Below are 27,219 nucleotides of genomic sequence, written 5' to 3' on the forward strand. Positions count from 1 at the left end.
CCTCAATACGCTAGTTACTAAAACTGTGAGTTGATTCTGTACTGAAGGCAGCTGAGGCCGGACCCTGCCATGTCTGTCTCCACCACCCAAGTCTGCCATGTGCAGCTGACCTCTGCCAGTCTCTGGGCTTATGCACCAGCTCTCCTGCAAGCACTGGCTGCCCTCTCCAAATTCCAAGCCACTCAGCCTGACATCCCCAGCCCTCAACAGCTCCAAGCAACCTCAGCAGCTCCAGGTGCTGCTGGGAGCGTCTCCCTCCACCTCTTGTTGCTGAGCCTCACAGTTCCCAGCCTCATGTTGGAGCATAAAGGGTCGCCCGTTTTCTGTGTAGTTAACCTGCTTCCCCCATGGCCTGTAATTCTCTCCCAACTTCCAGAGACTCCAAGTCAACCCACACGTACATCTTTCTCTTCTTTTGTCCATTGGCCTATATTGTTTTTCTTTCCTTAAAAAGAGGAGCCTGTGTGTGGAGCCTAATTTCTTCCTACGAAGTCCGGCTTACAACACATCCCCATCGCCACCAACACTACCACCTCCACTGAGACAGTCATGCCAGAGTTCCTGAACAAACAGTGTGAAAAGGAAGAGCTGAGCTGAGTCAGGAAGTTGTCGACTGGTCAAGGGTAGAGCAGGATTATTCATAATAGCTAAGAAATAGAAAGAACCTAGTGTCTACTGCTAGATGAATAAATCCACACAGAACTTATTTATATAGAAACATGCAGGGCCTTCAAAACATTTAGGGAAAATATGCATTATGAAGAATCAGGAATGAGTTTCAAAAAAAAAATGTTTTGTACCAAGATAAACAATTTAATTCCATTATTCCAAAAAATATTTACTTGAAAGTCAGAGTTACAGAGAGAGAGAGGGAAAAATGGACAAAGATCTTCTAGTCACTGGTTCACTCCCCAAAATGGGCCAAAATTGGGTGGGTCCCAAGCTGACAGCCAGGGGCTTCTTCTAGATCTCCCACATAGACGCAAGAGCCCAAAGTCTAGAGCCATCCTCCACTACTTACCCTGGCCATAAGCAGGAAGCTGAATGGGAAGTGGAGCAGCCAGGACACAAACCAGTGCCTATATGAGATCCTGGCACTACAGGCAAAGAATTAGCTTGCTACACCACCACACCAGCCCTAATTCCACAAACTTTTTAAACCTCTCTCATATGAATAAAGAGAAATATTATTTGGCTTTTTAAAAATTATTTTATTTTTATTGGAAAGTCAGATATACGTAGAGGAGAGTCAGAAAGGAAGATCTTCCATTCTCTGATTCACTCCCCAAGAGGATGCAATGGCCAGAGCTGAGCTGATCCGAAGCCAGGAGCTTCTTCCATTTTTCCCATGCAGGTGCAGGGTCCTAAGGCTTTGGGCCATCCTCAACTACTTTCCCAGGCCACAAGCAGGGTGCTAGATGGGAAGTGAAGCATCTGGAATTAGAACCAGTGCCCAGATGGGATCCCAGCACGTGAAGGTGAGGACTTTAGCCACTAGGCTACGGCACTGGGACCCCTATTTGGCCTTTTATAAAAAGATTTTCTTTTGCCTCAACAGGGCTGAACCTGGAGAGCATTAAGCTAAGTGAAATAAGTGAGACAGAAAGCATATTAGCACGATTTCACTTAGAGATGACATCTTTAAAAACAAGGACACACACACAGGAAAGTGCTTCAGTAGGGATGGACAGGAGGCCTCCAGAAGTGTGGGTCAGAGCATACAGAGCAGCTTGAGCAAGCCTACAAATCAAATACACAACACAAGGACCGTGGTGAATAAAACACAGTTGCATTAGAGATTTGTGTTAAGCAGCTTTTTAGCTGTTCATTCCACACACACAAATTAACTACATGAGGAAAGCTGTGCTAATTTGCTTACAGTAAACATCTTACTCGCCATATGTGCCACATAATGTTGTGTCATAAACTTCAAACATCATGCACCAGTAAAATACATCAAACAAACAAGTAGCAGGTTATTTTGGAAGGTGAGGACTCCCAGGAGAAGACTCAGCATTCCTCTTCCCTGGAGCTGGTCAGCCACGTGGGGCAGCAGGTCCTACACCTTGCTCCTTAGCTGACACAATGCAGTTTGCATCATAGAGGCTCCCTAAATGCTACTTGAAGTAGAAACTGAAGAGCATATTAATTAAAATGAAGATATGTAAGTTACAATGTATTAGATCAACATTTAATCTTAATGTGTCTCCTTCATTTCTACTCTCTCCCAACCAGTTACTCATCCAGCAAGACACCAGCTAACAGCTGCCTCTGATCAAATTCCAGAGAAGAAAAAACAAATGACTCTGTGGGCAGGCTCTGTCCCAGAGCCAAACTCGCACATGGCCAGTGAGAGAAATGAGGGCCAAGTCCTCATCCTGCACAAAGGATCCTGAGAGATGGGAAACCTGAAGTAGAAACTCTTAAAGACACGGTCTCAGGGCTGGCACAGCAGTTAGGCTACTGTCCACAGGGCCAGCATCCCACATCACGGTGTAGGCTTCTGTCCTGATCCAATACCCTCCTAATGACTTGAGAAAAGCAACAAAAGGTCATCCAAATCCATGGGCCCCTGCACTCCTGTTCCAGGCTTCAGCTTATTTCTGGCTTTTGCAGCCATCTGAGGAGTGAATTAATGGATGGAAGACCTCTCCCTCTCTGTAACTCTGCCTTTCAAATAGGGAAATAAGACTTCTTTTTTAAAAAGAAAAATCTCAGATTTGTAGCCCTATATCAGAAATAAGCATGGTGTACCTACATCCAGTCACATGGGTAGTACTTTCACTCAAACCTGGGCAGAGCACACCTCAGCTAGCTGCCTACGATCTAGAATTTGAAAGACAGGAAGCTAATAGGTCTGGAGGATATAGGCTAATCCTCCACCTGTGGTGCTGGCATCCCACACAGGCACTGGTTTTTGTCCATTTGCAATCCAGCTTATAGCCTGGAAAAGCAGTGGAGGATGACTCAAGTCCTGGGGCCCCTATACCACATGGAGACCTAGAGGAGGCTCCTGGCTCCTGGTTTCAAACTGGCCTAGTTCTGGCCATTGTGATCATCTGGGGAGTGAACCAGTGGGTGGAAGATTGAACTCTCGCTCTCATCTCTCCTTCCTTCATATAAAAATAAACAAATTTTTAAAAACAGAAAGTGGAATCCAGTCTACCGTGATTAAACCTATGTGACCAAGGATAAGCTCAATCCACTTGAAAGGAGGAACCAAAGTAGCAGCATGTTGGTGATGGTACATCAAAGCCATACAGTCCAAAGAGGCAGAGGCAAGCAGCTCCATGAAAACAAGGCATCTCCAATGGGCAGTGTGTGCAAGATAAACGACGTGGCAGCTGCATTTCTCAACAGATTTGTCAGAGTGAGAAAATAATGTCTCCCAGAATACTCCCACAACTCCTTCTAGAAAGAATGAAGCAAGGGAATGCCTGGATGCCTGGCTCTCCAGCCTCCTCAGAGAGAGTCAGTTCATAGGCCAGAGGGCTACATAACTGGGATGAGAGTGGGATGAGAGCTGGAGGGATTGTGGAAGCTTCCACCATTGTGGAATGCTGAGGAAAACAAGATGTCTACCCAGGATCTTAGGCTTTCTACATCAAGTTTCCTAGGGAGTACCTGTGCATATCATCAGTAATATTAATCTCTAATCCTGAGAAGCTAAATATGTGTCTTCCCTCATTGGGATTACTTGGAAATACTGGAGCTTGAGGGTTCTCATATTTCATGCAGGTCAGGCACGGTTGTGGGTCTTGTCCTGGGTTGTATTCAGAAAAATGCAAACGGGCTTCTACCCTCAGCAGAGGTGTCTCCAGGCTTGTCACCAGGGACATTGCAAAGCTGTCCTTGGAGCAGTAGAAGGGAGAAGCTGAACTGACAACCTGAGATCACTAGTTTATTGACTTGTCACCTACATATCTCAGACTTCCCTCTCAAACAGCTCCATCAGAATCCCCAAGGGCAAGAGCCAGCATCACATGGCTTTTTGCCACAAAGCTCCCAAAGGAACTGAGAGATGTGTCCAAACTTGCCAACCCGCGATTGTGTCCAATGAAATGGGAGATTAGGTGGGTTCCTCAGGTTGAGATCCAGACGCTAGACTAGAACAGGCCCTGGAAGTCTTAAAAGCAAGTCCTAACTCCCAGGATTATCTAGAATCTTGTGACTGCCTATCTTTATCATCCTCTTCTAGTCTGAGTATTTAGCGAAGTCTGATGTTATAGCCCCAACCAGACATTCCGGCACTCCAGATAATAAGTATAATTACAGCTACCATTAACTAACACTGCCCACTGGCTATCTCTTAGTAAGTGCACATTTCAGTTCAAAGCTAAACCTGTGATTTGCTCCCCCAAAACTTTTCCCATTTTCAGTGTTTTCTTCTTAAGTATATGGTTCTCCCAAGCACACAGCTGTAAAAGCCAGAAAGCATCCTTGACTGTCCCCTTGGTTAAGAATTTCCCCACATGCTTCTTGGGTACGCCAATCCTCAAGGCCTGCTTATAAAAACACTCCATTCTCACCAGCCCAATTGCCTAATGCTGGTCCAGACCAGCCTCAACTTTCATGTGGACTGGGGCAAAGCTTCTTTCTGACCATCCCTATTGCCCAACATCAGCCCAAACCAGCCTCATCTTTCACGTAGACTAGGGCAAAACACCTCAACCAAACTTTCCACCCCCAACTCCCTTACTCCCTCAACATGACAGAGAATGTTTACAACACAATCTGATCACATCCATGTAACCCCTCTGCTTTGCTTTCAAGACTTTCCTTTTCTTTTCAAATAAAAACCAGAATCCTATAGTCCCTGCTGGGACCTGAACGACCAGTTAGAACCTCACTGGGCCCATCTTACACTTGCTCCCTGCTGTCTGGCCACATTGGACCCACTTCAGGAACTGTCCCTCTGCCTCATGTCTGTGCCATCATGCCAGAGGTCTTCCTCCACCTTTTTCCTAAAATTTGAATCCTTCAATTTAGGTTAAAAATTCACTCCCCCCATATCCCAAATCCAGACATAATTGTATTCCTTTGCTAGGAGTGCCTTGAGCTTTCATCATACTAACTTGTCAAATTCTGTGTTTGGTATTAATTAGCCAGTGCTTACTAATATCATCATCTGGGTAGAGTGACTCAATCCCTTATCATGAATATGCAGCACTTAGATGCGGGCATTTCCTTCTTCATGTGAGCATTCCCTGTAGGATGTTTCTGACGTATGAGTTACAAGCTACTCAGAACATCTACAGGAAACAGTCAAGGAGTTAGTGGCTAAATCTTTGCCTTGCATCCACTGGTAGGCCATATGAATGCCGTTTGTATCCCGGCTGCTCCATTTTCCCTGCTTGTGGCCTGGGAAAGCAGCAGAGGACAGCCCAGAGCCTTGGGACACTGCATCCACACAGGAGATCAGGAAGAAGCTCCTGGCTCCTGGCTTCGGATTGGCTCAGCTCCAGCCATTGTAGCCACTTAAGGAGTGAACCAGTGGACGGAAAATCTTTCTCTGCTTCTCCTTCTCTCTGTAAATCTGCCTTTCCAATAAAAATAAAATAAATCTTAAAAAAAAATCCAAGCAAACAGTCAAGGGTTCCTTCATTGTTCCTGGCTGTGGCAGCTAATTCCTGAATCAAGCAACAGTCACAGCAGTCTAGAGCACAAATCTTCAGGCTCCAAGATCAGGGTTTGGGTCCATTGTGTGACGAGGTTACAGCTTTGTTCCTCAAAGGCAGGATAAGCTCTTTTAAAAGCATGTGGTCAGAATGTTCTTGCATTTAAGGGAGGAATGATGTAGAGAATCTTACACAGAATACAATTCAACCTTTAAAAAAGAATAAAATTACAACTCATGTCACAACAGTGATGAACCTTAAAAGATGCTAAGTTGAAATAAAGCGGTTGCAAAAGGACAAATACTGTGTGACCCCACTCACAGGAAACACTGGATAGTCAAGTTCAAAGAGACCGTGAGCACGACAGGGGCTACAGAGAAGGTAAATGAAAAATTATGATTTTATGAATTCAGACTTCCAGTGGAAACATTCTGGAGATGGGTTATACAACAGCATGAATGTACCTAGGGACCTTGCCTTTCACACTCCAAAATGCTGGAACTTCATGTGTTAAACTTTACACACACACAAATGCCTATCACTGTGTCCGCAGACTTACACATGTGCATATAAACGAAGATTGTTTTAACCACTCACCACAATGTCTCAAGTCAATGTCTTCAGGAGGATGGACCTTGAAGATGCTCTGAGAAGACACTGAGGAGCAGAGGTTGTATGAGCTATATGCCATAGCATGAACCCTTTTCTATTTTTATACGTTGTAATCTGTGGGGCCTGGCACCCTGGCATAGTAAGCTAAGCTTCCATCTGCAAAGTTGGCACTCCCATATGAGCACTGGCTCATGTACCCAGCTGCTCTACTTTCCATCCAGTTTACTGACTGGGAAAGCAGTGGAGGATAGTCCAAGTCCTTGGGACCCTGCACCCATATGGGAAACCTAGAGGAAGCTCTTGGCTGATGGTTTTGGATTGGGTCAGCTTTAGCCATTGCAGCTATTTGGGGAGTGAACCAGCAGATTCAAGATCTCTCTCTCTCTCTCTCTCTCTCTCTCTCTCTCTCTCTCTCTCTCTTACTCTCTCTCTCTCTCTCTCTCTCTCTTACTCTCCTTATCTCTGTAATTCTTGCTTTCAAATAAAAATACAACAGATCTCTTAAAAAATCATTGCATGTGGGCCCAGCACAGCAGTATAGTGGCTGAAGTCCTCGCCTTGCATGCACCAGGATGTCATATGGATGCTGATTTCTGTCCCAGCTGCTCCACTTTCCATTCTGCTCCCTGCTTGTGGCCTGGGAAAACAGTACAAGACAGCCCAAAGCCTTAGGATCCTGCACCCACATGAGAGTCCCAGAAGAAGCTCCTAAATCCTGATTTTGGACTGGCTCATTTCTGGCTGCTGTGGCCATTTGGAGAGTAACCCAGCAGATGGAACACCTTTCTCTTTGTCTCTTCTCTCATAAAATCTGACTTTCCAATAAAAACAATTTTTTTTAAAACCATTGCATGTGACTGTATCATCTATTCAAACAGTGTAAATAAAGGGGAAAATATACCTTAGATCTTATCTTCTTACCTTTTCTACTGCAAGAAGAGCCCACCACAAGATTTTAACTCTTTCTGTAAGCTTCTAGATTCTGTGCCTGCAGGTGCAGATCCACGGTTCAGCAGTATATAGAGATTTTCTGACTCTGGAGGTCCCCCCACTTGCAGACATCTCTGAATCAGACACAACTCAGCAGAAAGCTTCATGAAGATAGAAAATGAAATAAACTGCAGACAAGCTGCCTGCAAACACTTCTGGGAAACTTCATCGTTGCCTTTCACTAGCAGGATCTTTCACAGGGCCTAGATCATGTGTCACACGTACATCATCTCAGTTTATCCTCACAACCAGCCAAGGAAAGAGACTGTGCTAGCCCCTTTTCCCATTTCAGAGACAATGTTCCTAAACTTATAGCACCACGGACTGAACTCGGCCTGTCTCAGAAACACAACAGGCTTTTATCAATGAAGCTTCCACGTCACTTGGGAAGTTTCAATGCCAGAGTCCTCCTCTTGACTCCATCCTTTCCCACAGCACAGAAAAAGGTTTTGCAAAAACACCTACCTGCCACACTGCTTAGTGTCGACCACTACTTTTTATCATAAAGTTTTGCTTTTAACTTTTCCATCTTACAGTTTCCACTTTCACTGAGAGGACCTTGCCTAACACTAAAAAAGCTAGCAACAATATACCAGTTTTTCTTCCAGTCATCACACAGGCCTACACTTCAGGGTTCCTACATTCTGTGAGCTCTTAGAAATTATGCAGCCTTCATTCCGCAGATGAAGTTGGAACGTTGAGTATTAATAATGGGCTTCTCAGAGCTCCCAGCATGACAAGAGAATTCAGACCTAACATTCAAGTCTCCCAACTCCAACTCTTCTGATGAACAAAATATCCTTCTGAAGTCTCATGCCTAAACCACAGTGGACTGATTTCAATATAAACATAAAAAAGAAGAAAAGCCTACTAATGAACTTGAATCCCTTTATGAGGAATTATATTAATAGCATTAACTAGTAAGAGTTGAAATCCTTCCCAGAGGAAAGACTTAGTAATATAGCCCAATTCCTTCCTTGCTTATTGCCAAGGCAACTATCAATACAACTATCCAGTCAGAACAAACATCTGCTTAGCAGGGACACTGGAAAACTGGATTGTAGCCCACTTTCCTACCAACATCATCCTCCAGGGTCGGATATGCTCACTGCTCCATTTTAACTTAAAATAAATGAGTGCCAAGGAGGCCTTTACATCTTAGCAGCCCAAACCTATCTCATCCATTTCTTCTGCACCACCAAATCAGGTGAAACTCCTGTTGACTTATTCCACATTAACCATCCTCCTTTTTCCAATGCACACAAACTCCATTACAAGGATGGACAGGCAAAGATACACACACACACAAACACACACACCCACACACACACACCCCAATCTACTCCACTGTCTCAGTAAACCCTGACTCATTGGCAGATAACAGCTCAACCTTTTGGGTTTCTTCTTCAATCTGCTAAACATAAAATACCAAACAACTAAAACAAAAACAGCAGACAAGGGGAAGTCCAAGGGAAAGGCCAGAAAACCCACAATCATTTTTTTTAAAAAAAAAAAAATCAGTCCTTAGAGATGAGCTGTGGATGCTAAAGAATCAAAAAGAGGAAAACTCAAATGCAACCTAATAAAAACTATATTTTCTGAAGGTTTATCAAAAGAAAGCAAGCCTGTTTGGAAGAAAGCTAGTGCTATGTGATGACCCAATGGGACACTATGGAAGCTGTGCATTTTAAAACTGCTTGAGGCCAAAGTAAAAATCAAACGAAGGGGGAAAATTTCAGAGAAAACTCTGCCTGTTAACTAGATACTAGTGGCCAAGGGCAGAGTGGACTGGTAAAGGGAAGAGGGGCAATCAGTTACAGCAGTGAGACCTTTGAAGATGAAATCTGATAAATTTGTGTTACTGCCTTGGCAGCTGACCTAACTGTAACATCACTGGGAAGTGTCTAAAGGGATACAGGCAGTGTGAGAGTTAAAGAAACTTAGCAGGAAGCACTAGTGCGTGACAGCCATTCTTTGAATTAACCCCTGAAACACCTCAAAGAGGAACTTCAGAAAAGCAATTTCAGGAGGGTGTTTTTATTGTGTATGCTTGTTGCGAGAGCCATTTAGAGTGTGTGAATATTCGAAAGGATATAAAAGGAAACAATCAAGCATAATCAAAGACAGTAACAGAATTGCTGTAGTGGAGATGTTGAGAGAAAAGCCTATGCTCACTTCTTCTGAATTCCCAATTCACTGTGTCAAGGACACTGGACTTAGCAGGAGGGACAGCAGTTGTGTCACAATAAGTGAAGCGGCCACTTGGATAACTGCTTCTCATATTGGAACACCTGTTCAAATCCCGCCCCTGCATCAGATCCAGCTTCCTGCTAATGCAGGAAGGCAGCAGGTGATGGTCCAAATACTTGGGTTCTTGCCACCCCTGTAACAGAGACCCAAATGGAGTTCCTGGCTCCTAACTTCAACCTGGTCCAGGCCCAGCTGCAGCAAGCATCTGTCTCCTCTCTGCTGTCATAGTACCTTTAACATCAATCAATCAATCATTATTTAAAAAAAAAAAAAAACAGAAGGTAGTCAAAAGGAGTGGAAGTCTTGTACCATTTGCAGGTGCACTGCCACCTGTGGCCCCCATCTCCACAGACAATATTCCAGCCCCACCACTGGAGCTTAGAAGGAAGACAGATATTCATTTTACCACTGCCCTTTTACACCCAGACATTGAATACCAATTTGGAATACTCCATACCTGCAAGGAAATATTTATAATATTAATATCTCCTTTTTCTTAACCCAAATTTAGCATCACAAGGTTAATCTCCATAGTGGTGGAAGTGAAAAAAAATAAAGCCAACTGTCTCATCTGTCCCAACCTTTTTACGGTCCAGAAAACCAGTTTTTATCAACTGCTTATATGGAGACATCAAAACAAGAGACTATTGTTTGGCATACCTGCCAGACAGATAAGAATTCAAGAAGCTGATAGGAACAAGCAGCCATGTTGGTGAGAGTTCTCCATGCCAAGGACATAGATCCAAACCCTGGATAATAACTGAATGGGTCCACTTGGCCACTGTGTTCCACCTTCTGTTTTTACTAAATCACATATCTAAGCTTCTTTTTCCATGTGTTCATCATGAACACTAGTTAGAGCAACCTCATTCCCTCTCATAATGTTTCTAAGCACCATTACAAACAATTTGCCAAAAGCATGCAATTCATAAAGGAAGAAATTAAATAGTGGTAGTGTTTCTGTGTTTATTAGGTCAATGCATGTTGAATTTTAATACACATAAAAATAACCCAGGGACATTTTTTTGTTCTGCCTATACAGATGGGGAACAAGTTGAATCTGATGCCCCTTACTGCAAGTCTATGGGCAGCAAGGATACGGTTCATCCACAACAGCAGAGCTAAAGAGGCCAAGTGCTGCCTCAGTTCACACAATTAGAAAGGACCTGAGCTAGGACTGATTCAGCTCCTGTAACATGTAAGTGCTATAGAATTGCTCTGTGTGAGAAATACACCAGATCTCCCAAAGGTTGTCTTGTTAAATATGAGACCTGTCACACTGAAGGACCACCTCCAGCAACCAAACAAAGCATTTTTTTTCAATTACAGGACAGAGACCCAGGTGTCCTGCCTTCCCATTTCTCAAAGGCCTTATTAATAATATCTGCCAGTTAATTGAGTCATTGTTCTTCCTCCTCCACTTTTGGAACTTGGTATTTCTTTTCCATGAACCTGTGTATCATTTTTCTTAAGAGCCATTGGAAGAAACCCTTTATGGTCAATGGAGACAACTCCTCCTTATTCAGTGTCTAGAACAGTGGGAGCTGCTGACCCAATGCCAGGGGCAGACTGAGGAAAGTTGGAGGAGAGTGAGACAGTGCATGGGAAGAAGCAGAGGTCATGAAGCAGAACTGTCAGGGTGGTGGAGTAGGAGAAAGATGGCAGTGATGTAGCAGTGCTTAAGCAAAGATTGCTTCAAGCAGGAGTAATGAATTGGGCCAAGTGGAAATGAAACACTATCAAGTAAAACAGAAAGTACCTACTGGCAACATGACGTTTGCTGATGACTTGAAAGAGTCTTAATGAAACATCCTGACTTTTTGGGTAGATGAGCTGCTCTTACTAACCCAACTGGGGTTTTAGGGTAATTTTCCCAAGCAGTTTGAAGCTGTCATCAGCAGCTGTATGTGGGGGAGGGTGACCTCAAGTGATGTTTCATTGTTTCCATGGAGAAAGTTTGTAAGGGGGTTATTGTGTTAGGGAAGCCACTGAATACAAGATTCTTTTTTTTTTTTTTAACTTTCTAGGCAGGTTACAGATTTTTTTTTTCTTTCCTTCAAACCTGCAAAATGCCAGTCAAGTGAAAAGAACACTGGAACTCTTCCAAATGAGAAGTGAAAGCAGCTCGCAGTAATGAGGTATAGGGACCCAGTTTACACCAGAGCAAACCTTCTCCAAGCAGACCCTGCCTCATTCAATGAGCCACGCTCCCCTCTAAGTAAAGCGGTCATTGCCACAGCCACCCAACTTCTATTTTTCTTCCTGCTGTTGATTTTGCATTGTGGCTTTTCATTTAAGGGAATAATAGTAACTGTGTAATGGAGACTATCATATCCAGATATGAGGATACAATGAAGTATGCATCTCTAATTGCAGACCAAAAATGGACCCCAAGAAAACTGTTTACTATATCTTAACAATAGGATGCTGGACTCTCTGCCACTGTCCATTCCCGCAATGATGGACAGGACTGTTTATGAAGAACTATACTATAGTAATGATATAGGGGAACTCAGTGAGTAGGGAGGGGACTGGAAAGGGGATCAGGGAAATCCCAGGGCCTATGGAACTATATCATAAAAGGAGAAGAAGAAGGAAAAAAAGTGTAAAAACTAGTATAAGCATGCTAGGAAAGGGTTAATTGTAAAGGTGACTGCACTCCTGGAAGTCTGGAATCTCCAAACAGACATTCTGTTCCCAGAAAAAGCTCCTGGTTCCTGAAACACCAGGAGGCAGACAGCAGATAAGGAGAATCTTGGAGTTTTTAGGTTTACAGGAAAGACAACTACCATCAAGGCATGCTGTTTTATTACTGTCTACACTGAAGTGATATGATCAGGACCCCCAACCTATGCATTGTAAATTCCTATTGCATGTTTTGTTTTGTGTCACTGTTAGCCCCTAATCACATACTTACTCACTGTCACATAGCTTTTGATTCTCTGATAGATACTTACTATAAAACCCCATACTTACTTCGTTCGGGGCACTTCTTGCTTATGGCTAGAGGTTGCCCCTGGACTAGAAATTAAAACCATTTCACTCGCTTTAGAGTCTCACTGAGATTTATTAAACCCCAACAGTTTAAGTGAAATATTTAGCTGCAACTCTAACAAAATACATATGAAACTAGCATACTGTGAAACTACATAACGTGAATAAAATCAAAGAACTAAATAAGAAGTGTTATGTTCATGGATTCAAAGACAACACAGCAAAGTTGTCAATTACCACCCAAGTAGTATGCGTGTTTAATAAAATTGCTACCCCACAAGTTTTGGTGCACAAAACATCCTAAAATGCATATGGCAAAGCAAAGGAACTGGAATAACTACAACAATAAAAGACAACACAATGGGAAAAATCAGTATACCTGCTTTTAAGATTAAGCATATAAGTAAATAAGATAATGCTATTGGTAGAAGAGAATATAAAATTCAAAAACATCCCACCAAAAAAAAGAAAAATACATCCAACTGGTTTTCTTTGTAGAAGTATAAAATCAACTTAACAGAGTGAAGGCAGTCTTCGCTGGAGCAATTAGACAACCCGAGACCAAAAGGAAAGGCGGTACAGTGGGTTATGCCGCCACTTGGAATACCTGCTTCTCAGCAGAAGTTCTGAGTGAGTCCACCTGCCCGCGCTTCTGATCCGGACCACTGCGAGTGCACACCCTGCAAGGCCACAGAGGGAATTCCTGGATCCTGCTTCTGGCTCGGCTTGGCTCCATTCAGGCTGTCCTGTTCATCTGCAGAGTGAACTGGCGTAGGGAAGATCTCTTCCCTTCCTCCCAGTCATTTTACCCTTCAGATAAATATACTTTTAAGAGAGAATTTTTTTAAAAGGGAAAAGGCAGGTAGGGAGGAAAGGAGAGAAAAAGGAACAACAGAAGAATCTCTAAGCCTGATGTCTCATTCAAAAATGTATTCGAAATGGATCACAGATTTAAACGTAAAATGAGAACATAGAGTGAAAGCAGGAAAGGAAAGGCATGGCTACAGACACACAACAAGAGTGGTTTGGTTTATTTTTTAGATTTGTTTGTTTATTTTTATTGTAAATTCTGATATACAGAGAGGAAGAAAGACAGAGAGGAAGATCTTCTGTCCAATGATTCACTCCCCAAGTAGACACAAAGGCCAGAGCTGCACCAATCCCAAGCCAGGAGCCAGGAACCTCCTCCAGGTCTCCCACATGGGTGCAGCATCCCAAGGATTTGGGCCATCCTCAAATGCTTTCCCAGGCCACAGGCAGGGAGCTAGATAGGAAGTGGGGTCTCCAGGACATGAACCGGTGCCCATATGGGATTCCAGCACATGCAAGGTGAGGATTTTAACTGCTAGGCTACTGCACCAGGCCCAAGAGTGCTTCTTGTGATGGAGTTGTCTAGCATCTTTACTGTACCAATTTCAAAACCCTGTCTATGATGGTCCAGAGTGAATTGTGCAAGATACAACCTCCAGAGAAAAACAGACAAAGGGAACATGGCAATCTCTTTGCCTTCATTCTTATACGTGAATCTATAGATCTTCTAATTTTTAGTTAATCTTTTAATTTTTAATGTTTAATTTTAAAAAACAAAGCAAACGGCTCTTTCAAAATTATAATGCATATCCAAGTTCAAAACAAGAATGGAAATCTCCATGCGCGCCAAAACAGAAAGGAGACCAGGCCAGAGAGTTGAGTGGAAGTGGAAGTTGGATGGCCTTTGTGAAATCCATGAGCAGGCAGTTGGATCAGGAATGAGGACTTAATTTTGCACAAGGGACAGGAATTGAGGCAAGGATTTATGAAAGAGCCAAGAACTGTGTTCACATTATTAAAACCAGACACAAGAAATTCTGTGAGCAGGAGTGAGCGGCATTTGTGTTTCTAATCCTAGAGTTTGGAGTGTGGGTGCCTAGACAAAGCCATTGAGGGAGCAGACTGTTGCATGAAAAACCAGAGCGCCACCCTATAGCATGCCCGAGTGAGGGGTCTTTAACATTTTCCACTGTCCACCCGGTGCAGACTCCTAACTGAAACACTGACAACAAATTGTCCTGAGGCCAATCCTTCAGGGCTCCTGCAGCAGCCAACCCACCCGAGGATCAAGAGAGTCCACCCTGAAAAACACTTTCTTCATCAAAGAACTTAGAATGGCCTAACATAAAAATATCCTACCAGTCAAAGTCATGAGGGCATTGAAGGGCAAAGAGCAGTGAAAATGATAGCCATGGCAGACAGGAGTGTCACAAGGCCAGGATCATGGGCATACCGAGGTTGGGAGGTCCCTTCGAGTCAGGGACCAGAGCTATAAGAGAGATGTTAATTGGGGAAAGGAAGTTGTCCCACAGCTTCCTACAGGGGATTTTCTAGGATCTTCAGTTTGAAACTATCTGGCTTCTACATGGGCCTTCAAACCACAGACAACTCCAAGACAAAACATTTTCCAACATCTGAATCCGATGACCACATCTGAAACTAAGAATATGCCCGGCCTGAGCTCCAGGAAAACAGGTAGACGTCCTGGGCTGCATGAAAATGCCTCCTTCCTAAGACAGCTTACCAAACACTTGCTCCACTCCTAGGAGAAGCAAAAGACTTAGAACCTGTCAGCTCCTAAGCCGGGCACCCTGTGAATCGGAGTATTCTTCAGCCCATTCCTGGGTGAGAAACAGAGAGCAGACATACCTGCAGACAATCCTCCGACGCACCACCCAGAGAAAGGAGACAAGAATCTAACCACCGTCCATCTCACCAAGACCATGGTAGGCATGTAGGGGCAAGCAACGACACATGAGCAAACAAACTTGAAATCAGCCAAGGGAGGTGGGGTGGTCACATACAGAGAAGATGCTCACTTGGTTTTTGATGCCTTGTCTTGTTTATAACCGCTCAAGCAGGTAAGAAAGGCTCCACAATGCTTGTAATCCCAGCGGGACCTTTCCTCTGGCAAACACATTTAATGATGTGGTTATGGAAATCTATCGACTTAACTCTCACCACATACCTGCACTTCATACAATATGGTTCCAAACCCTGCATCTGAAAATGCCTAGACAGAGGTACTCACCGTTCCTTAGCACCTTCTGAGTAGCTCCCAGGATTCTCTCCTCAAGTTTGCAATAATGCTAAATAGCACGCAATCCCCTTCAGAAAGGATGAAAGGAAAGCACAACGTAGAGCAGCTGCTCTGACCCCCGAGTCAGCTGGGACCTGAGAGCCAGACCTGCAGAGGAAGGTTGTGTTCTGAACCCACAAGGACCACAGAACACAGACTGGGAAGCATGCTGGCTAATACCTCAATCAGCACATACTCCTGGTAACCTGGGCACACCCAGGGCACACGAAAATCTGCCAGAAGCATGAAGAATGCTGATGTCTGAGCTCTGCCCTCAGTCCCGTTAAGCCAGAATGTGTGGGATGTTGAGTTCAGAGCATGGACACATTTTAAAATATCCCAGGAGATCCCAATGTAGAGCCATGATGAAGAACAGCTGAGCTAGCCCAGGTCCTCGCAAAAGCTCCTGGGAACTTGGTAAAACAGGTTTCACAAGAAAATTTTCTCAAGTTTTTCCTAACATGAAAACTGGATTTCCACTTATGTATAAAGAAATAAAAATCTATTTAATCCCTCATATAAAGAAGCTAGAAGTGAGGCAAAACCTTTAACTGGACACAGAATGCTTCATTACTAAGGGCTGGAAGCAGAGGAAGACACGGGAGGCTCAGATGATGAAAGTCAAACCGGTGTTAAAAGAGCAGGTTCCTATTATACAGCATGGTGATGTGACTGCAGTTCAGTAACCTGCTATGTGTTTTATAAGTAAATAGTAAGTCAGGAGTTCCAAGGCTTCAATCCTACCATCAAAAAATGAAAAATATTGCTCACCACACATTGCAAGCATGCACCGAAATGTTGCACTGCAGCCCATATAAATGCACAGTTATTGACAGTAACTTTTCTTTTTAAGCATAGGTTTCCAATAGGCAAATCTTTAGATAGATGGTTTCCTAAGCCTGGGAAGCCAGGGATGGGCAGCTAGAGAGTACAGGTTTATTTCTGGTTTATGCTGGCCTAGTGGCCAACTCCTCCCTTCCCCCCTTGCATACACCAGGATCCCAAGGGTGCCAGTTTGTGTCCTGACTGCTCCACTTCCCATCCAGCTCCCTGCTTATGGCCTGGGAACACAGTAGAGGATGTCCCAAAGCCTTGGGACCCTGCACCACATGGGAGATGCAGAAGAAACTCATGGCTACTGGCTTTGGATCAGCCCAGCTCTAGCCATTGCAGCCACTTGGAAAGTGAATCAGCAGATGGGAGATCTTTGTCTCTCCTTATTGGAACAGATCTAAAAAGTCAAGAGCCAGGAACTTCTGGGTCTCCCACATGGGTTCAGGGTCCCAAGGCTTTAAGCTATCCTCTACTGTTTTCCAAGGCCACAAGTGGAGCAGCTGGGACACGAACCATATGGGATCCCGTTATGTGCAAGGCTAGGATTTAGCTACTAGGTTACAGCACTGGGCCCAGATTTGTCTTTTTAATGAGCTCTCAGGTGAGTCTATTCTGCAGCTCCACAGACCACCCTGCTCTAGCTTACCAAAAAAACAAACAAACAAAACAGGTTTCAGTTTCCTAGAGGCTCAGAAGCATGAATGTGACTTGCATACTTAGTAATGAGCTATACGTTTCCACAGCTGTGCTGCCTGTAGCACTGTGACCTTTGCAAACATTTTTCATGGATCCTGCCATTTCCAGGCACTGCCCTTCCAAATGAGGGCCCCTTTCCTCCTCTCCCCTTAGTCCTGAGGCATTAAGAGCCACTAATGCCCACTGTGGCAGATGCATGGGAACCCAGAGCAAGGCCAGAGGAGTATGAACCCTGCAGGCAGGACACAACCCCCAGCTGGCTCAGCTGAGCACCGCAGGAGACCAGGGAGAAGAAAGTCACGCATGAAGGCTGACGGCAAAGCCCCTACTTCAACTTGAAGCCATTATTATAACACTCGCACTCAGTCCAAATCCAACCAAGTGTTGCTCATTCCAAAGGCACGGGCCAGCCAGGAAGTCAAGGAGAACCTCAGAGCTGCCTCAGAGGGTGCAGACCCAACTAAAATCCTCCCTGTTTCTCCACTAGTACTCCTAGCTGGATTTCTTTCTGCCTTCTCTGATGGAAACCTCCCAATTTCACTGCCCTTGATTTTTTATACACTTCCACCCAAACTCGCTTGAAACCAGAAGCACTGCATCACAGGAGCTCAGTCCCCCTGTGTTAATGTCACCTGTGAACCTGCTGGTGGGGGCTCCACGAGCTGAGCCATTAGGATCCCTCTGGGACAGAGGAGGCAGAGGAGGGCCCCAGGCACTCACCAGTCCATGACAAGCACTGAGGGTTGCTGTCCCAACCGTGGTGCCCTGCTGCACAATCGTGCCCCTGAGATGGCAATGGGGCCCCACGGGAGCCACGATCTGTACATGGGAGAGGTTCCCGTATCTCTTCTCCACAATGTAGTTGTTGGAAACAAACTCCTTATGGACTGTCAAGTTAAAAAACAGGTCCTTCTCCTCATGCGAAATTCTGTAATACACCCGGTCATCTGAATCATCTGAGTCTCTCTTCCTCCGGCCACCGGTAGTGGGGTGGTGCAGGTCATAGGACAGGAAATGCCCACTCGCATCTACCTGGACGGGCCCCACCACGTGGTATTCGGGTAGACCCTCGAGAAAACGCTCTGAAAGAAAAAGAGACACAAGAATCAGAAATGGCAAGATCAGGCTGGGTCTGTAGCCAGGTAAACCCATTTCTACTGGGAGCCTATATTCCAGCTGGTTGATTGCAAATCCCCTCTGTCGACTTGGAGCTTCAAGATCCTTCGCACCATGAAATGCTGCCAAGCTTGGATAACTCAGATTTTCACAACACTTCCTCCTCCTGACTGACACGTAGCAGTCTTGAATGGATGCCAAGGGAGGGCTCTGGAGAGCAGCTGTTTGACTCGAGAAAAATGAAGATAAGGTTTCATTCACCAGGCACACTGGCAGGACCAGGGCCGAGATCAGCATGACGAACAGGAGGCCCCGAGTCCATGAATGCAAACACACAGCTCCACTGTTCTTCACAAGGAGATTGCAGGAATAAACCTCCTACGATTACAGCTGAGAGGGGCCCATCACGGAGCAAAGCACACCTCTAGGAACATTGGGGTGTTTATAAATGCACAGAATAAGATGACAGGGAACATATTATGGTCAGAGACACAGACTTAAAATATCAAACTTGCCACTTGCAAAGGCTGCAACATAAGAATACTTGTGCATTTCACATATAAGGGGACTTCAAAAGATTTATAGAAAAAAATGGAACTAAATGAGAAGTTAATTTTTTGAGAAAAAGGATGAAAGATGCAGAAAAACAAGAATTATGAATAAATATCTCTACACTTAGCAAATGTAGCCCCCTCCCCCGCACTGTCTCCTTATCCAAACATTTGAGAATCGCAAAGGCTCTAACTAGTAGGAAATCTGTCATTACTCTAGACAACACTCCTTGCTTCAGGCAAAGACAGAAAACAAACCGAGGGCCCAGCATGGTGGCCTAGCAGCTAAAGTCCTCACCTTGAACACGCCGGGATCCCATATGGTCACCGGTTCTAATCCCAGCGGCTCCGCTTCCCATCCAGCTCCCTGCTTGTGACCTGGGAAAGCAGCCCAAAGCCTTGGGATCCTGCATCCACATGGGAGACCTGGATAAAGAGTTCCTGACTCCTGGCTTCAGATCAGCACAGTACTGGCCATTGCGGTCACTTGGGGAGTGAATCATCGGATGGAAGATATTTCTCTGTCTCTCCTTCTCTCTGCATATTTGACTTCACAATAAAAATAAAATCTTAAAAAAAAAAAAAAAGCAAACTAACTGACCCCAAACCAGAAAAGATTGCATAGGTTGCCTCCTCTCCCCGCTATAGCTGCCATGGCTCCTCCTAACTTCCTAACTTGCTTGCTCACATTTTCCTGACTAGACTGATTTTAGTGTCTACCCAAATCCTGTCACTTTAGAGTCCAGCTTTCCTCTTCCCTCCCCTAGTGCCCTGGCCAAAGTTCTCTCCTCTCCATCCTGCCCTCCCGATCTTGTTTTCTGTCCTTCCAAACCAACCTTCCTTTGCATTGCTGTTGGTTTCCTGCATTGTGTATCCTCGAATCTCTGGGAGGCCAGAATTTTGTACAACATAGATGTGCAGTTCCTAGATGTATCACTGAACACTTTCACAGCTGGGCAACAAAAATTCGACTCAATGGGGGTACATTCTAAAACAGCTCTGTTGCTTTCTAAACAATAGACTTCAGGCATGCTTGATGGGATGGTCTCCTTTGACTTGCATGAAATACGGTGTGAAGCACAAAGGTTTCCTCCTCAGGAGAAAAAGTCAGTAGACAAGTCCAGGTTCATGACTTCCAGTGGCAGCACTCAGGCACAAGAGATCACATGACAGCACACATATTGTAAAAACAGTGCTCAGTGGAAAAGAAGCAAGACAAGTTGATGCGGAGCTCTTTACATCAATAGAAAAGGCACACACTCCAAGAGAAAGCTGAACACACAAGACTAAAATGGGCAGATGGAACCCATTAAAGTGGTTTCCATAGAGAGGAATTGGAACAGGAGTTGGACATAAACATGCACAAATATGCAATATAGCAGAGGACTTTTGCACAAGTAATGTCAGAGTGCCATGGACTGGGAAGTATAACTGACTCAGTCCTTTTGTTCCTACTCACTTAACCAGAAATGTCTGGGCTGGTCTACTAGGACTGACCGGCCCTTCCAAATGCAGACCTGAGTGAAGAGAGGAATGGCCAGCTGAGGGGTGGAGGTGACCAGCTTCCATCCTGCTTCCCATGCTTTGTTCTTATCTGTTACAACAATACCTCCAGGGCAGGAGCAGTGGAGAGAACTCAGGGGCTGAGAAAGTCTCATTCCCCTGGACAGAGCTATCAGCCCACAGTGGGGCCTTGGGTAGCATCAATTCCGGATTCTGATCCCTTCTCCCAGATTGGTGGAGCGGGCGGCGGGCTCTGTCATCAGGGCTCGCTCACCCACACTGGATTCCTCAGCACTGACCCAGCTGTCTAACTTGCCCGGAGTTGGGGGAATGGTAGAGAGAGCACCCCTGCCCCTCACTTTGTCCTGAAGAAAGTCCATGTGTAGTTTCTCCCACTTCATGGGCACTCCAGAGGGGTGCAGGGCTAAGAAGCACCTTTGGATGCCCGAACCCATGGTTAGCAATCCCTCTTGAAGTACATTGGGGGAATTGACCTTTTACCCTTGATGCTTAAGATCCCTGCAGAAGCTGGGACAGATTGAAAAATATTAATGCATTATGACACAGGCAAACCTCTCCATGTCTATCAAAGCAGCAGCAGAAGTGTCTTTCCTAACAGGTTATTTCTCCAAAAAGCTGTTACTGATTAACTGAAGGGGTACACAAACCAAAAGCTGCAACATTTTTTAAAGTGGATTCTAAGACGTACTCCAAGTTGAATAAGCTTCAGCCTATTGAAAACTGAAGAGAGTTAAAATTTTTTCATTTGTATTGCCCAGAAAGTGGCCATAATTAATTCAGGCAGTCACAAAGAAGAGCCCAACAAATGCAGTTTTAAAGCTATCGTATATTTTTAAAATGTGTTCTAATGAGATAAATTACGTAAGCTCATATATCAAAGTGATGCATTTGAATATTTAATTGCCTGAAATAAGGAAACAGTAAGACTTAATAGTCAAGGGCAAATAAATTTATAACTGCATCTCCACCATCATTCTAACTGTGAGATGTACAAAAATGCACACAAGGGCCCTGATGTGATGGCTCAGTTAGCTAGTCCTTCACCTCTCTGCACTGCAATGCCACACGGGCACTGGTTCACATCCCAGCTAGCTCTCTGCTTGTGGCCTGGGAAAGCAGCAGAAGATGGCCTAAAGCCTTAGGACCATGCACCTGCATAGGAGATGCAGAAGAGGCTACTGGCTCCGAGCTTCAGATTGGCTCGGCTCCAGCCATCACAGCCACCTGGGGAACAAACCAGTGGATGGAAAATCTTTCTGCCTCTCCTTCTCTGTATAAATCTGCCTTTTCAATGAAAATTAATAAACCTTTAAAAGAAAAAAACAGTACACACAAAGCCTTTGAGATGATCTAGAAATATGAAAATTGTCATGAGGATGAGGTTTGGGGTGTGGTTTTTTTCTCTGAATTCCTGTTTCCCAAGTTGTTTTTCCCAGTTCAAGACAAGCCAGTGACAAGGATAGAAGGGTAGAGGTGACATACTGTGAATAATGTCTAGCAGAGAGAGGTCAGGAAGACCAACGTCCAGACTCCAGGCAGTTGGACACCAACTACTTCCGGTGCAGTGCTGCCTGGGGCCGCATCCTAAGGGCAGAGGCAGCCCCAGAGGAGGCATTCCTACCAGACTCCCAGAGGATGCCAAGAAGCTCTTAAAGAAGAGGACGGGCAGCAACAGTCAAGTAGGGAACCCTGGGAAGGCAAAGGGTTTCCAGTGGCAGGCCCATGGGAGTGCCCACAAGTGGAAAGAGCATAAGAAAAAGCACACCAGACATAGGCAGCAGCTTCAATGGCAGCACTGGAATTTGCTGTTCATGCCACCCAGAGCAGAGATGATCTGAGCCAGAACAGAGATCTGCAGTAGAACTGCACTGGGTAAAAATAGAGAGGATGAACTGGGTTTAGGCGTTACTTCCATTTATCTGGAGACCAATGCATCTTTTTCCATAATTTCTTTACCTAAATAATTCCTTAAACAGACTACCTGTCAAAAACATAGCATGATTTTCAAATATAAAATGAGAAACTGAAGGTTACCCAAGCATCTATTATCTGAAGAATAAAAGATCAAATCAACAAACTTTGATCTGGGTGTTCTTGATCCAATGATTTTTAAGAGACCCAAGATAAACTGGTTCGCAATGATAGCCAGGATCATGTTTAGAGAGCATTTGCTATGGTCGAGGTACCATAAACATTTCCTCATTGAGTACTTTCACATTGAGCTACAGATTGCTATTCCCATTTCATAGGTAAACTAAGTCTTTTCAAAGCCAACGTGCAATGTAACAAAACATCCCTTGTATTGAAACCCAATGCCTTTTATTTCAAAACCATGTTCTTTGCCCTTGTAGTTCAGCTGCCTTTGGCAAAGAGCATAACCGGGTTAGAGGTATTGGCATTGCCCTCACCACTGCCACCGCCACCAAGAAAGATAATTTGAATAGAAAAGAAGTTTTGGGTTTCTTCATGCTTCAATTACTCAGCATAGATGAAGATGAAAATTGCTCTTAATTGGGTTTTCCCTCCTAATTTAACTGCAATAGAGGCAAATCAAGGATGTGGATGGAAATACAGCAACCACTGTTGGAATGTAGTTTATGATGGCAATCCAACTTCGGCTGCCTCATCTACAGAACGGTATAACAATATCTTCCTCCTGGGTGGCTGTGAGGTTGCAACGTATTAGTTCATGTACCATTATGCATACAGTGCTTGACAAGTAACTTTCACTTGCTAAACACTAGCCTTGTTGTTGTTATGCAATGATAGAAATCTGGCTACCAGGGGACCAGGAGAGACAGGGAAGAAGCCCAAAGGCACCATGGCTTCACCTCAGCAGGTGCCTGGTGTCACAGATGACCAAGCTACAATCTTGGCCAACAGAAAGCAAAATGCAGGAGAGATGCGACAAGCATGAGAACTAGGTGTCAGAAAATAACAATAAGCCTGGAACTTTGATCATTTCTGTGGTCATGCATGAAGCAAAGAGGCCTCCAGCTTGAACTGGCCTCCTCCTCACAGTTCTCCAAGGAAGTATTATGACCACTCCCTGTGGTGCTGTGGTTTACCTGTGGTTATACCCACAGGTCCATGAGCTAGAGGTTTAGTACCTTCGTGTTAGTGTTGGGGTGGTGGAATCTGTGTAAGTTACAAAGGTACATTCCACAGAAGGAAATCATGTGTTTCTTACAGGACCATGGTGAGTTTTCACAAGAATGAGTTGTTATAAAAAGACTAAGCCTGGGGCTCTACCACAGTAGCCTAGTGCCTAAAGTCCTCCCCATGCATGCACCAGGATTCCATTTGTTCACCAGCTCACATCCCAGCTGCTCCAGTTCCCTTCCAGTTCTCTGTTTGTGGTCTGGGAAAGCAGTAGAGGATGGCTCAAAGCCTTGAGATGCTGGCTTTGGACCAGCTCAGCCCCGACAGTTGCAGCCACTTGGGGAGTGAATCAGCAGATGGAAGATATTTCTCTTTGTCTCTCCTTCCCTCTGTAAATCTGATTTTCTACTACAAATAAATCAATCTTTAAAAAAAAAAAAGGCTAAGCCTGGCACCTGAAGCCCTCTTGCTTCCCATCGTGCCCTCTAACCCTTCTCTCTCTCCTTCTCCTGCCAATCACATGTTTGCTCTCAGCACAGTCCCATCAATCAGATCATATATCCAAAAGGCTAAACTGAGTAGTTGCTCAATCTGGGAATCTTGCCCTCCAAAGCCATGAGTTACAATCTTTTCTTTATACATTTCCCAGTATAAAGTATTTTGTTGTCACGAAAAAAAAAATGGTCTGAACACTGACCTTAGCCTCCACCCGACCTTTGTAAAATGACAATCAGGAAAGGTGAGGATTTGTGACCAGTAAATCTCACCCCATACTCCTCAGTTGCACCCTCACTGCCTCAGCCAAAAGACTGAGCTCAGTCAGAGGCAGGAAGACTGAGAACCAAAACACAGTACAGTTACACCAACCCACATGCTAAGGTCTGCAGAAGCAAATGACAGGCCTGAGTCGTCTGACGTGCTTTGTTTAGAATTAGATTTCAAGGGCCCCACATGGTAGCCTAGGGCCTAAAGTCCTCACCTTGTATGTGCCAGGATCCTATATGAGCACTGGTTCATATCCTGACTGCTTCACTTGCCATCCAGCTCCCTGCTTGTGGCCCAGGAAAAGCAGTGGAGGATAGCCCAAAGCCTTGGGACGCTGCACCCATGTGGGAGATTTGGAAGAGGCTCTGGGCTCCTGTCGTCAGATCAGCTCAGCTCCAATCACTGTGGCCACTTAAGGAGTGAATCAATGGATGGATCATCTTCCTCTCTGTCTCTCCTTCTCTCTGTAAAATCTGACTTTCCAATAAAAAAAAAATCTTGAAAAAAGGATGATTGCAAACACCACACCAAAAGTTTCAATGGTACCACTAAGAAAATGAATATGGTCTAGGGATCAAAAGCCTTTCAAAATACAAAACATCAAGGGATCTTCACTCTCAGCTTACCTGCCAGTTCTTAACCAAGTTTAGTTAAGCATAGTATTTTCATTTTTGTTACTACTTATGCTCTGTAAGTGGGTCACTGTTCTACATGGAGCCACACTCATTCCCTGTATCATCCATATGTGTGCTACTCAAGTGAGTTCAGTCCATACTTACTCTTTTAAAAAATACATATTTATTGGAAAAGCAGATTTAAGAGAAGAGAGTCAGAAAGATCTTCCATCTGCTGGTTCACACCCCAAGTGGCTGCAACTGACAGAGCTGAGATGATCTGAAGCCAGGAGCTTCTTCCGGATCTCCCACATGGGACAGGTTCCCAAGGCTTTGGGCCATCCTCTATTCCTTTCCCAGGCTACAAGCAGGGAGCTGGAAGGGAAGTGGAGCAGCTGGGACATAAACTGACACCCATATGGAATCCCAGTGCATGCAAGGTGGAGGATTAGCCAATCAAGCCACCGTGCAGAGCCCTATACTTATTCTTTATATTTATATCAATTTTCAAGAGTGATTGCCTTTTTAAGTTTCCTTACTTAAAGAAAAAGCTAAATTCCAGTATAGGCAGAGGTCTGTTCTCCTAATTGCCTCGTACAGGTATCATAACTTCTTTTTCTCACAGAAATTCACAGAAGTTGAGATGTGGTGCTGCCCTCTGCATTGTAAGATGCCCTACAGGGGGCTGGAACCATCCCCATGGCATCTAAGCTGCTGACCAAACAGCTCATTACAATTACACAATACGTGAACTGGGCAGTTAACCTCTTACACTAAGAAATTATCTGTAATCATTTCCTCCTTGGCAAAAATTCTCTGTAAACGACTTCCATAAATGATGATGATATTTTTTTTCCAACATTGCAACACTCTGTATTCCTGCATAAAGCTGTGCAGGAACAATCCCAGAGCAATCTCTAACGTGAGCTAATGTCCCCAGCTTGTGGATTTCATAGTGTTGTCAAGAGAAAAAAAAAAAGATGGGAGTAATAACTGGGACTTTTCAATCAGTATCAAGGGTCCCTGACTTACACTGGTTTGATTCAGGATTTTTCACTTGATGATGGTACAAAATCCACATTCAGTAGAACCTTCCTTTTGTTCCTTTCCTGCGTCAGGCTGTGTGGTGCAACACTGCTGTATTTTAAACGCCCCCAGGTTCACAAGGGTAAGTACTGACACATCACAGTGCACGGCATTGATAAACTGTGCCTCTTAGTAGATTAGGGGTATTGGAGCCATTTTTCAGTTAAAATGCCTTCAATGTGTAATGGACTTATTAGGATGCACCCTTATTGTCAAATCAAGGAGCAGGTGTACAGGGATCAGAACATTATTGCCTACATGGAGTGACATTATTGGCTAAAGAAGACAACCAGTATGTTGTAAGCAGGGTTGATATTTCTTCCAGGTCTGATATCTAATTATGAGATCAAGAAACCTCGTGGAATGACATCACCGCTATCTTGTCATCATTACAGAGCAATATGGAGACAATGAACAGAGTTGGTCAAACCTGTCCATACCCAGTCACAGAAAGGAAGGATTGTCTCCAACTGCCTCCTTAGGACTGAGATCCTAACTCAGCCCACCTAAGAACCAGAAGGAAACAGTGAGGCCACCCAGCATTGGGCACATGGGAGGGCTCTGCAGGGCCCTGGCAAGGCAACATCTAGAAGTTGCTGGACATGTGCTTAGTTAGGAATCAACTGACCACCTAGGGCTACCATTCTTCATTGACAAAACTAAGAAGGGTGTATTTCCTTTTAAATTTAACATGTAAAACTTGTACAATTCTACAGAGTATAGAGCGCACTATTTCAACACATATGCGTCACACAAACCAATCCTAACCAAGTACCTAGCCTTTCTATTTCACTATTTGGAACCTACCAACTCCCCCTACCAAATCGTCATGCAGAATAGAATGCATTATTGTGAACTGCCATCATCCAGTTGTACTGTGGAAGTAGGAACTTGATACTTCTGTCTGTGCTTTGGTATCTGTTATCCAACCTCCATTTCATTTCTGTATCAGTGCCATTATATTATATTTGAACATTTGGCAAAACTGATTCTCTTAAGATTCCTCTATTCCACAATCTTCTTTCCTTTCCTCAATTCTTTTATAAATTTTATACAAGCTCATTGGAGCAAAATACACTATTTGTTGAAAAATAAAACTGGTGTAGCAGGTAAAGTTGCCCCTGCAGCGCCAGCATCCTATCTGGGAACAAGCTGAGGTGTGGGTGTTGCACGTCTGACCCAGCTCCCTCTTAATGTACCAGGGAAAGCAGCAGAGGCTGACCCAAGGCCTTGCACTCCTGCACCCAGGTGGGAGACTGCAAAGAGCTCTTGGCTTCTGGCTTCAGCTGTCCCAGCCCTGGCCACTGTGGCCTTTGGGGAGTACACCGGCAGAGGGAAGATCTCTCTCTCTCTCTCTC

The 27,219-nt window shown here is 44.4% G+C and overlaps 1 protein-coding gene across 1 annotated transcript in view; it reads right to left on the reverse strand.

Annotated features, from left to right (window-relative positions):
• The window catches only part of ADAMTS12 (ADAM metallopeptidase with thrombospondin type 1 motif 12), a 204,143-nt gene that overhangs the window by 174,113 nt on the left and 2,811 nt on the right, over positions 1-27,219 (reverse strand). The window contains exon 2 of the mRNA XM_040977656.1: positions 17,824-18,185. Coding sequence (XP_040833590.1) covers positions 17,824-18,185 — 362 coding nt within the window. The remainder of the gene's footprint in view (positions 1-17,823; positions 18,186-27,219) is intronic.

This window comes from Ochotona curzoniae, unplaced genomic scaffold (assembly GCF_017591425.1).
Source record: "Ochotona curzoniae isolate NIBS_2020 unplaced genomic scaffold, NIBS_Ocur_1.0 contig_2754, whole genome shotgun sequence".
NCBI lineage: Eukaryota > Metazoa > Chordata > Mammalia > Lagomorpha > Ochotonidae > Ochotona > Ochotona curzoniae.